Below are 12183 nucleotides of genomic sequence, written 5' to 3'. Positions count from 1 at the left end.
TGAATTTGCCTGTTATGTGTTGCCGTGCATTCAGACCAGTCACTGGCCACAGAGCCTCACAGCCACAAGGAATCAACAAGGAAGAGAATTGGTCTCTGTTGATGTTAACGCATAACGGATTTTTTACACCATCACCGCGGAAAATGTGTTTACAGTACACGGCGGCGCGACCCCTCATCAGCTTAAGGACATCAACAAGGTAAACGAACGAACGCGAACGAGCGCCGTATTGGCGCGGAGGTCTCTTGAGAATTGGGGCGAACAGGAACGTCCAAAGCAGTATAAGAGTTAAAATGCTGTTGATTAAAAGAAGGTTGATTAAAAGAAGGGTGCAGGTGACAAAACTGAGGGGAGAGAGAGAGAGAGAGAGAGAGAGAGAGAGAAATATTTTGTGTTTATTTGTGCAGGTGCTGAGCAGGTGTGGATGGATATGCTAATGTCCACGTGCACTGAGAAATGGTGTTGGCGCGCACGCATGTGTGTGTACGTACATGCGTGCGTGTGTTTGTGCGTGTGCAACTGTAAATACATGACTGAGGTGTGTGTGTGTGTGTGTGTGTGTGTGTGTGTGTGTGTGTGTGTGTGTGTGTGTGTGTGTGTGCGTGTGCGTGTGCGTGTGTGTGTGTGTGTGTGTGTGTGTGTGTTAGCCCTCAGCTGCTGTGTCATGCACAGCACAGCAAATGGGATTTGGCCCCCGCGGTGAGTCCATCAGCTCGAACAATGAAACACTCTTTGATGTCCTAAAGTGCATTAGTTACAGCGCTGTCTTCAGCCTTCCAACGGTAACGGTTGGGTACTTGACTGAGAGGAGTTTAATCGGCCCTACAGAATTCCTGCAACGTTGATGAAAGGTATTACGATTCATAGCCTGTAGTAGACGAGGGGATGTCAAAACGCTCCAAAATCCAGCCCCCGGCGTGATTTTTAGCAGTGGTGTAAAGTAACTAAGTAAATAAAGTATGGTCTAGAATATTCTAAGCAGGTCTTTCAGTCCGAGTATATCAGTAAAGAGAAGACTGTCGCACACCCAGTAGCTCCTCTCAAGCAGGTGCGTCGGTCACAAAGTAGTTGAATGAATGAATCTTCAATGAAGAAAATACACCCGCACACTGCCACTTGCAGGTTCCAAGTATAAATGTATTAAAAGCAACGTTTCGGTCGGTAGACCTTCCTCAAGAGCTTGAGGAAGGTCTACCGACCGAAACGTTGCTTTTAATAAATTTATACTTGGAACCTGCAAGTGGCAGTGTGCGGGTGTATTTTCTTCATTGAAGATTCATTCAGTCCGAGTATATCAAAAATGCACCTTGGTTAAGGTGGAAACAACCTCCTGTTGGCCCACCCAGGTTAACATTCACCAGGTTAGCATTCACCAACGTCGGCAGGTTAGCATTTCACCAGGTTAGCATTCACGAGCGTCAGCAGGTTAGCAATTCACCAGGTTAGCAAGTACATACATTAAAAGTATGCGTGATTGTGCAGAGCTAAGCAGCCATCTTGTTTCGCGTCACCACTGGCATCAGTCAGGTTAGCATTAACCAGCGTTAGTTTTACCGAGGTTAGGTTTAGGTTTAGGTGTATCTCCGTCCCCCCGACTTTCGGCACCTCCGCGCAGCCAATCACAAGCTTCCGCTGCCTTAAGCCAGTTGCTTTTTTGATACACTCGGACTGAAAGACCTGCAAAAAACACTCTCCCTCCAGACATGACAAAATGAGGACACACAAACTCAAAAGTGGGAAGCGACTATCACCGCCATTTGTTCCCCCGGTACCTTTCTTCAGCTGGATGTTGAGTCTGCGCCCCGTCTTCTGGAAGTAGGAGGAGCCGGAGGCGGGGTTGGCGCTGACCCGCCGCTGCAGGGAGGGGGAGGAGGTCTTGGAGGTCAGGGGGGCGTGGGGTAAGGTAGCGTAGTGGCGACGTCCTGGCTCTGGGGTGCTGCCCGCCAGAGGACCCTGGTGACTGTGGTGTGGGGGACGAGGAGGGCAAAGATCAATATCCCTTTCATTGTCATTTGTTTACCTGGCATCCTGTAGTTTCTACAGTTTCAATGTACAGATTTGTTTTATTAATATTATTTTATAATGATTAATTATGATAATATTATATTTGGATATTATATTGTTTGGACCAGGGGTCCGGGGACCCCCATTCATGGGTTGCATTTGTAGTCCTACACCGGCCATGTTGAGGACCAACACAGGTGTTCTGATTTGCGTAGAACATTAGTTCTATGCCAATCAGACAAAGACTCTCAACCACTTTAATAATGTTGAATACATACTTCAATACAGCTGTTCGTAGTATTAGTACTAGGGCTTACAATGCAGGCCCCAGTATGCCTTTTCTGCAAAAAGTTAAACAAATGTGTGAAAAACAATGTTTTCTTCACACTTTCGTTGCTCCGCATAATATTAATTAGCTTTCCATTACTTTGTACATTTCCTGAAAGCAAATCTCCTAATTACTGCCTAATGAAATGTCACAGTATTATTAAATATTCTTCGCAGAAGCGTTGGTTTGTAAATTTGTATTTCTGTGGCGTCTCCTGTCTTTAGGTATATTTGTGTGGCTGTGAAATTGGTTCGCCTATTAGAGACGTGCCAAGGTGAAGCCACGGGCAAACGTCTCTTCGTCCCATATATGGGTGTTGAGTTTCTTGTTGACACTTGTTATATGTTTATCATGCTTTTATTGTTTGCTCTTTCTCTGTACAGCACTTTGGTCAATTTCGGTTGTTTTAAATGTGCTTTATAAATAAAGTTTGATTTGATTTGATCTGATTCGTTTGTTCCCCCCCCCCCCCCCAGAAGCAAATATTTGAGTTACAAAATGTTCACTTTAAAAATGAGACATTCAAAGATTTGCACACATTTTCATGATTTTTCAAAAAAAATAGCAGATCTACAAGCTTGTATATCTGCTATTTTTCAATAGTTAAAGCATTGAATAATTCTAGGCCTAAATGGAACAAAAGAGAAAGAGTCAGACCCACTTGTGGTTGGTGAGGATGGGGTGGGGCCCGGCGGCGGTGCGCGACGACATCCTCTGCGGGGTGTGTTCCAGCAGCGCGCCTCCTCCCACCACCAGGCTGGAGCGTTCGCCGGGGGGCAGATGATGATGCTGATGCTGATGCTGATGCTGATGCTGGGGCTGGGGGTCCTGGCTGAAGCGGACCCGGTTGCACTGCGGGGAGCCGACCACCTCGCCCGGGGCCGAGAGCGCCTCGTACTGGCCCTTCATGGAGGCCGGGACCACGTGGAAGAGGATGAGCGGGGTGCGCATGGCCTGCCGGAATATGTTCTGGGCCCTGGGAGGAGGAGTGGGGGTGAGGGAAGGGTTGGGTGGGTGGACGGATGGACGGACGGACGGGAGGGTAGAGAATAATGGTAAATGCCAATGGCGCATTTATATTATACTTTACCGCATGTGTCTTCAACAGGGGGTCTGGGACCCCTAGGGGGTCCTCAGAATTACTACAGAGGGTCCTCCAAATCTTTGAGTGTTTTTTCTCCTTTCTTATAATAACCACTTGAACCCTATAGTGCCCATATTCTGAGAACTTTAGCCAAACATAGCCCATCTACAAGCTCACAACGCCTCGCGCTGCGAGGCCTGTTCTGTGCCACAAAACATACATCAGAGATAAAGAGCTTTAAAGTCTGGGTGATGCATTAGATTAAATGGAGAAAATCGGCGGCGCGATGGTCTCAGCGTCTAATGGAAACAACCCGAGGTCATCGGCCAACATCTACGGGTAGGCCCGACGCGACGTTACATTAAGACTTTATATTGTTACTGTAAATGCTGTACAACACGTCAAACGCATCGTTGGGCCTCCAGTGACATCAAAGAGTTTGACGCGTTGACACCTCGTGGGCGTTTGATGAGTTAAGTATTGACAGTTCAAGTGGTTAAATATCTGAAAACACAAATTGACATGAATCCAGAATACACTGATGATTGTGCTGTCAAACAATGAAACTATATGGAATCTATGAACAGGTTGTGGGGGTCCCTGCTTCAACTCTCTCTCAACTAAGGGGTCCTTGGCCTGAACACGCTGAAGACCCCTGCTTTAGCGCTTTTTATCCAAAGTGCTTTACATAGATTGTGCATTACGTTCACCCATTCACACACCGATGGCGGAGGAATCCATGCAAGATAAGGCAAACCAGCCTGCTCGTCGGGGGTTCAGAGTCTTCCTCAAGAACGCTTGAGGAATTAAAGGGATATTTCACTTTCAAAAAAACTTTTTGTCATTTTATCGTCCAATCAGGCTTTTGGGAACACCCAGGACAGTTTTTGAATTTACTTCATTCAGTATTTAGATATTTGATATTAATTTCCCCCCATTTTCCCCCTTCCAGGACCTTCATATACAAACCCATTATAACTTAAAACTACATTTTAACCATGATAGATTCAATGAAAACAACTGTCCTTTTTACTGGTGACTCCTGATACCCTCCGAATACGTGAGCAGGCCGTGTTTTTTTGACAACTTTTTTCATTTATTTTTTATAATCTTTTATTGTATTTAATAATTTTCATTTCCCCAAAAAATGTATAGAAATCAATGAAAAGAGAGAGAGAGACAACGTTGATGCTCGTTCAGCACGAGCATCAACAGAGTGCATGATGACGGGATGTGCAGTCTGGCAGCATCTCACGCTGAGAGGGTTTCAAAGAGTATAAGCAGACACACATTTAGACACGGGAAAAAATCTAGTCAAAGCTAAATCTGTGACTATAGAATGCGTGTGTGCGAGCGAGCACATATCTTTGTGTGTGTCTGTGTGTGTGTGTGTGTGTGTGTGTGCGTGTGTGTGTGTGTGTGTGTGTGTGTACATTCATGTGTGTGTGAGGCAAATAAGCCACGACAGGAGCTCCACACGCGCGCGCACACAAACACACACACACGCGCGCACAGAAAACACACACACACACACACACACACACACACACACACACACACACACACACACACACACACACACACACACACACACACACACACACACACACACACACACACACACACACACACACACACACACACGAATTGTTTAGTCTGTATCGTCAGGCAGGCCGCACTTAGCATATAGATAGTGTTCTTGAGCCGGAGGAGCGAGCCGCACCACCATGCCACAGCAGGAAGGGGGGGGGGGGGGGGGGGGGGGGGGGGGGTCCTGGAGTTCCTGGACTGCAACCAACCACAGCGAGGACCCCCCCCCCCCCCCCATCACAAAATGAGCGGCACTTCATTTGAGCCATGCGCCGTGCGTGCGGCAGTAGCGCTAGCTTAACACAACTGCTGCCAAAAAAATACGCTTCTCCGCCATGCCCGAGGAACCCGAAGATTTAATAAGCAACCCCCCCCCCATCTCAAAATATGTTGTTCCAGGGAGATTTGAGTTACAAAAGTTTGCTTTGAAAAATATATATTGAAAAATTTGCACACATTTTCAAGTTTTTTCAAAAATAGCAGATCTACAAGAGTTCCTGGACTGCAACCAACCACAGCGAGGACCCCCCCCCCCCCCATCACAAAATGAGCGGCACTTCATTTGAGCCATGCGCCGTGCGTGCGGCAGTAGCGCTAGCTTAACACAACTGCTGCCAAAAAAATACGCTTCTCCGCCATGCCCGAGGAACCCGAAGATTTAATAAGCAAACCCCCCCCCCATCTCAAAATATGTTGTTCCAGGGAGATTTGAGTTACAAAAGTTTGCTTTGAAAAATATATATTGAAAAATTTGCACACATTTTCAAGATTTTTCAAAAATAGCAGATCTACAAGCTCGCTGTGGGCTTGGTAGATCTTCTATTTTCCAATAGTTAAAGCCTTCAATAATTCTAGACCTAGATGGGTTAAACCTTTTGTGTTGTTGTTTCGTTTCTCCCTCTTGTCGTTAATTAACGCACTTGTTCGTACTACATCGTCGCCCAAAACCATCAAAAGCAGCAGTTCTGTATGCTCGGGAACGTGCCGCAAAGCGAAGCGGTTCGAGTGGATCTGCTTCTGCTTTTGAAGTTGAATTCTGAAAAGTAACAATTTTTCACTGACATGACAGTGAGTAGACAGACCGTGGCATAATGCCATTCAGTGTGTGCATGCGTGTACACGTGTGCACGCGCGTGTGCGCGTACGTGCTTATAAATGCACGTGTTGGTGTGTGTGTGTGTGTGTGTGCGTGTGGCTCTGATCACTCCAGTAATCAGCCGCCGCGCGCCAGCTGATTGAATAATAAATTACCCTATCAATGCATCATTACAATCAGTTAGATTAAGCGCCTCAAAATATTTACCCATGCAAAACAATCTGAGGAGATTAGAATATCACTTTAAATAGACCCCCGGCCCAACGCATCTCCCGCACACAATCAAGGAGGGAGAGAGGGAGAGAGAGAGAGAGAGAGAGAGAGAGAGAGAGAGAGAGAGAGAGAGAGAGGGGAAAGGAGGGAGGGAGGGAGGGAGGGCGGGAGGGAGTGGTGAAAAGTTTAGTTTAGTTTCTTCATTTTTATGTACAATCACAGCTACCAGATGCATTTGGATGCCGGCGAGGGTGTGTGGTGTGTGCGTGTGCGTGTGCGTGTGCGTGTGCGTGTGTGGCGTGTGTGTGTGTGTGCGTGTGTGCGTGTGTGCGTGTGTCCGTGTGTGTGTTTGTGTGTTAGTGTGCAGAACGATTCAAAACATGGCTCCCTCGTGGATTGGGAGTGTAAGCCTCTTTCACAGTTAGACGAGCATTGGAAGCAGCTGATGATGTTTACTAATGACAATAGCGTCGTTCGACTACGCAGGGGAAAAAAAGAAACCAACAACAACACACTAACACTCCCCGTGGCTTTGCTTTGAGTCTGATGAACAACATTACCATAATGCAGCCAGGTAGCCGTCAGGGACGTGCTGGCCATTGGGAAAAGCGGGACAATTCCCGAACAGCCGGTTCATTCCCGGCCGGTCCAGGCCGGCAGATCTACAAGCACACAACGCCTCGCGGTGCGAGGCGGTGTGTGCTTGTAGATCGGCTGTTTTCACTAGTTTAAATCATTTTTAAAATGATAAATACAAAACAAGCGGTTTTGGATATACAAGGTTTCCACCCAACAACGACGAAATATGTACAGTAATTGGTCCACTGGCTTGTCACTTGTCATGATCTGAAATAGCAAATCTTTGAGTAGCAGCAGCGCTATAGAGAGAGATCTCTCTCTATAGCGCGTAATGAGGGCCTCTCCAACTCTTTTTCCCGGGCTGAATCAGGGGCCCAGCACGTCCCTGGTAGCCGTGATAGTCGGGACTGGGGAGGAGGAGGAGGAGGAGGAGTCTCATGGGCTGACAGGAACGTGTCTGATAGCCTCGCCGAAAGTTCAGCAGAGGTGGAAAAAGTACTCAAATGTTTTACTTAAGTAAAAGTATCAATACTGCAATGTAGAAGTACTCTGTTACATGTAAAAGGTCTGTGTTCAAATGTTACTTGAGTAAAAGTACAAAAGTATTGGCATCAAAATATAGTTGAAGTATCAAAAGTTAAAGTACTAAAATGTTTGAAAATAGCCGATCTACAAGCTCCCAACACGTCGCGATGTGACACATTGTGAGCTTGTAGATCTGCTATTTTCAAATTTCCTATCTATAAAATAGGGTTACAAGTGATTCATGTATGTTTTATCCTATTATAATTTATATCTGCAAAGTGACTATTAACTTAAGTTTTCAAATAAATGTAGTGGCGTAAAAGTACAATATTTAGAGGTAATCTCTTTCACTTCAAATTGTATAAAGTAGCTATTGTTCATAAGTACTTAGTTATAGAGTTGACTGCCAAAAGACTGAAAAACAATGCTGGTATAACAGTCATTCACACTAAGAATAATAGTTTGGAAAATTGTTTGAAATTGTGTGTGTGTGTGTGTGTGTGTGTGTGTGTGTGTGTGTGTGTGTGTGTGTGTGTGTGTGTGTGTGTGTGTGTGTGTGTGTGTGTGTGTGTGTGTGTGTGTGTCACAACGCTCCATCATAATAAAGTGATCCAGTCAAAAGTCCAGACAATTGGAAAAAGGAAACCACAAAAAAAGCGTCCGTGTCTTGCATAGACAATCAACCTAGCGCCTGTGGCTGTGTTTCACAAAACACCAGGTCTTCAGCCTTATCGACTGTGACGATTTGTAAAAAAAAGAATGTGTGCTCGACTTGAACCCTTTAGTTCAGGGGTTCTCAAACTTTTTTGACTCGGGGCACCTCTGCAAATAACTTTTTCATCCATGGCACCCCTGAATTACACTATTAATTTTTAGAATCCTATATCATATTACACTAGGTAAATATGTACATCTTTCCACCTGAGATACGGCAGGCTATGACACGGAGAAATATCTGTTTCCATCAGAACTGACTGAAAATAACTTTATACTGTACTTGACGTTTTAACCCCAGCATCCCTATTCTGAGGGGAAGATTCACCAAAATAAATAAATAAAAAAATGCGTCACAACATTGGGATGCGTAGTGAGCTTGTAGATCTGCTATTTGTTGGTGAAGAGAGTTGGGGTAGATCAGGGGTAGGCAAACTTTATGATCAAAAGAGCATTTTTTTGGCCATAAACATAACAAGATGTACGTTTGCTTTATATTCATTTGTGTTTTTTCTGGTCTTTCAATATTAATTTTTTACTGTTATTTATGTGTATTGTTTGCCAACTTCTCAAAGCAGATCAAGTACACCAATAAGCCAGCATGTGTTGCTGGTGAAAGCAAACAACATATCCAAGCATTCATATATTCTTTATTTTCCTTCAATAATTAGTTTCTTATTTTTATCTGGTCTCTAGGCAACAATTGTTTTCCAATAGGAGAATGTTAGATTAACTTTATGACTTCTTCTTATTAATTCTCTTTTACATACTTCTTTGCCAAGCAACTGGGAGCCATGGGAGAGGACCTACGTAAGAGCCACATGCAGCTCTAGAACAGCAGGTTGCCTATTAGTGTGGGGCCTTAAGGGGAGCAAATGCTAATTTTGTGCAAATTTGTCTTAAAGCGCCAAATTTTGCACAAATGTAGCCCAGGGCATGCTCTAATGATTTAGAGTTTGCGACCTTCGGGGTCGCCACAGCGGCCAAATCAAGTTGGGCTCCCATCGACTTTCTATACAGGAGGAAAATACCCAGAAAACTTTTTTTTTTCTGGGTATTTAAGTTGCATGTGAGAGGTCTAAACTGTGATTAGTGATGAAAAGTGATGAGTCATCACTTTTCATCATTCTGGCGCCATTTGTAGCCCAAGGGATGTTTTTTGTGCAAAACAAATGGTTGCAATGGATTCAGCATCATAACAAACCCCTAGTTAGACCTCTCACATCCTACTTAAATACCCAGAAATTTGAGAGAGATTTGGCCGCTGTGGCGACCCCAAAGGTTGCAAACACGGGCACCCTAGCTAAATCATTAGAGCATGCCCTGGGCTACATTTGTGCAAAATTTGGCGCTTTAATACAAATTTGCACAAAATTAGCATTTGCTCCCCTTAAGGCCCCACACTATATCTCTGTTCTATGTAAATAACTGGGGTAGATGAACAGAGATGAAAAGAACTCAAGTACAGTGCAAATCAGGTCTGTATTACTGAAGTGATACTGATAAATTCCAAATATTATCAAATTATTCAGAGGCACCCCCGGACTGGCATCAAGCACTTTGGAACTAAACCCTGGTTTAGTTCAGTGGTTTTCAATCTTTTTCTAACCTCGTGTCACCAGACTTTCCACCTCTGAAGAAACCTGAAAACCAAAAATGATATTGATTCCCAGGCTAACCTAATTTATTAGGTTAGCCTGGGACGCTGGGCCGCCCTTCGGGCGGCCCAGCGTCTAGTCGGCGACCTGGCCAACTCGGAACAATGTAAATAGGGAATGAATGCCCCGCCCTTTAATGCAAACCCCATTATACCTGTTTTCATAGGACCCGTTTTGACCATTTGTCTGCCTGTGTCCATTTATGCCCATATATGGAGATATCTGTATCTGTCTGTCTGTCGGTGTCCATTTTATGTCCATATATGGAGATCACTGCAGTTATAGTTCTGGGTCCATTTTATGCCCATATATGCCCATATATGGAGATATCTGTCTATCTGCGTCCATTTTATGCCCATATATGGAGATCTCTGTATCTGTCTGTCTGTGTCCCTTTTATGCCCGTATATGGAGATCTTTGTGATTCTGCATCCATTGTATGCCCATATATGCCATATATGGAGATATCTGTTTATCTGCGTCCATTTTATGCCCATATATGAGATTTCTGTCGCTTTTTCAAACAGATGGTCAAAACGGGTCCTATGACAACAGGTATAATGGGGTTTGCATTAAAGGGGGAACCGGCACTGTGTCTGCAACACAGTCGGTGGCACAGACAGATACAGAGATCTCCATAATGGGAATAAAGGGACACAGACAAACAGATGGAGGAGGAGACAAACTTAATGCAAACCCCATTATACCTGTTGTCATAGGACCCGTTTTGACCATCTGTTTGCCTGTGTCCATTTATGCCCATATATGGAGATATCTGTATCTGTCTGTCTGCGTCCACTTTATGCCCATATATGGAGATCTTTGACCATCTGTTTGCCTGTGTCCATTTATGCCCATATATGGAGATATCTGTATTTGTCTGTCTGCATCCATTTTATGCCCATATATGGAGATCTATGCAGACACAGTGCCAGTTCCGGAAAATCCTGATGTCAGACATCAGAATCCGAACCTTTCGTGCTGGTTCCAGAAAATCGTGTATCGGGTCGGGTCGGGTCGAGGCCGAGCACTGCACTACCTGCTGCGGTGGGGAACGCACGTGCCGAATTTGAAATAGGGAATGAATGCCCCACCCTTTAATGCAAACCCCATGAATGCCCCACCCTTTAATGCAAACCCCAATATACCTGTCATAGGACCCGTTTTGACCATCTGTTTGTCTTTGTCCACTTATGCCCATATATGAAGATCTCTGCACACACAGTACCGGTTGCAGAAAACTCTGATGTCAGACTTTATGCCCATATCTGGAGAACGCGCGTGCCGGTGGGAAGAACAGAGATTTTGTGTTGACTCATGTGGCGTACGTGATGTCAGAGCCTTTTATGAAGTGATGTCACAATGACTCAGCGCTTGCGCCGATTTCCTCCGGAACAGCCTGATGTCAACAATCAGCTCCGCATAAGGAGATTCCGAACGTTTCGCGCCGGTTTCGGAAAACCGCGAGTCGGGTCGGGTCGAGGCCCGGCACTGCACTCCGCGCGGCGGCGGGGAACGCGCGTGCCGAATCTGAAGCCGGTGGGACGAACGGTTCTCGAGATACGCGGATTACAAACAAACAAACAAACAAACAAACAGACAGAGATTTGTCGCATTTATAGATAGATGCTAACATTTTGAAAAGAAAATCGGAATTTCTCCACAAATCAGACCACAAGGTGCCGTGAGCTCGTAAATCTCTGCCATTAAAGAAAAGAAAAACGTTAACCAGAACCAATGTCGCCTGCACCGTGTGGATCAATAAGTGATTGTGAGTTCTGAATATACTTTCACTGACCATGGATTGCCATGGGATTAACTGCAGTCAAGGATGGACATACCCGGTACAGCGCAGCACAAATCCCAGCCATTCCCCCAGGGAGGCTGGGCTGATGGAAGAGCCACAAGCAGACCACCTCAGTAGTCTGCTGCCCCATCCCAGCCTGGATGACAAATGAGCTATTTCTCCTCTCTGGCGCACGCACGCACGCACGCACGCACGCACGCACGCACGCATTTGAAATATTCAAAGACACAAATTTTCACGATTTTTCCAAAAATAGCAGTGCCGCGCTGCGAGCTTATATATCTGCTATTTCTCAATAGTTAAAGCACAAAATAATGCGTAATAATGCGTTCCCAGTCTAAAAGGGTTAAACCCCCTCCCCCTATGAAGAACATTCATGGAGGCCTGCAGTGAATGCTTGTACCCAGGGCCCAGAACTCCTGTTTGTGAGTGTGCGTGCGCGCGTGGGCGCATGTATCCCCGCAGTGTGCACAGCTTTCCAGTGCCCCTGCTGCATTTGGCGGTGGTGGGACTGTGGCTTGTGGGTGAATTGGGGGAAGAAAAGCCTTATATCTTCATTCCACTTTTAGGAAATAGAAGTGGGGA

At 45.3% G+C, this 12183-nt stretch overlaps 1 protein-coding gene across 1 annotated transcript in view; it reads right to left on the bottom strand.

Moving 5' to 3' along the window:
• The window catches only part of LOC308306798 (partitioning defective 3 homolog), an 806734-nt gene that overhangs the window by 391598 nt on the left and 402953 nt on the right, over positions 1-12183 (bottom strand). The window contains exons 9-10 of the mRNA XM_080751840.1: positions 2994-3308; positions 1773-1960 (exon numbers count right to left, since the gene is read on the bottom strand). Coding sequence (XP_080607966.1) covers positions 1773-1960; positions 2994-3308 — 503 coding nt within the window. The remainder of the gene's footprint in view (positions 1-1772; positions 1961-2993; positions 3309-12183) is intronic.

This window comes from Nannobrachium achirus (genome assembly GCF_963921795.1).
Source record: "Nannobrachium achirus genome assembly, chromosome: 21".
NCBI classification, from domain to species: Eukaryota; Metazoa; Chordata; class Actinopteri; order Myctophiformes; family Myctophidae; genus Nannobrachium; species Nannobrachium achirus.
Note: the sequence above shows the minus strand (reverse complement) of the source record. Positions and strands in the feature narration are given on the sequence as shown.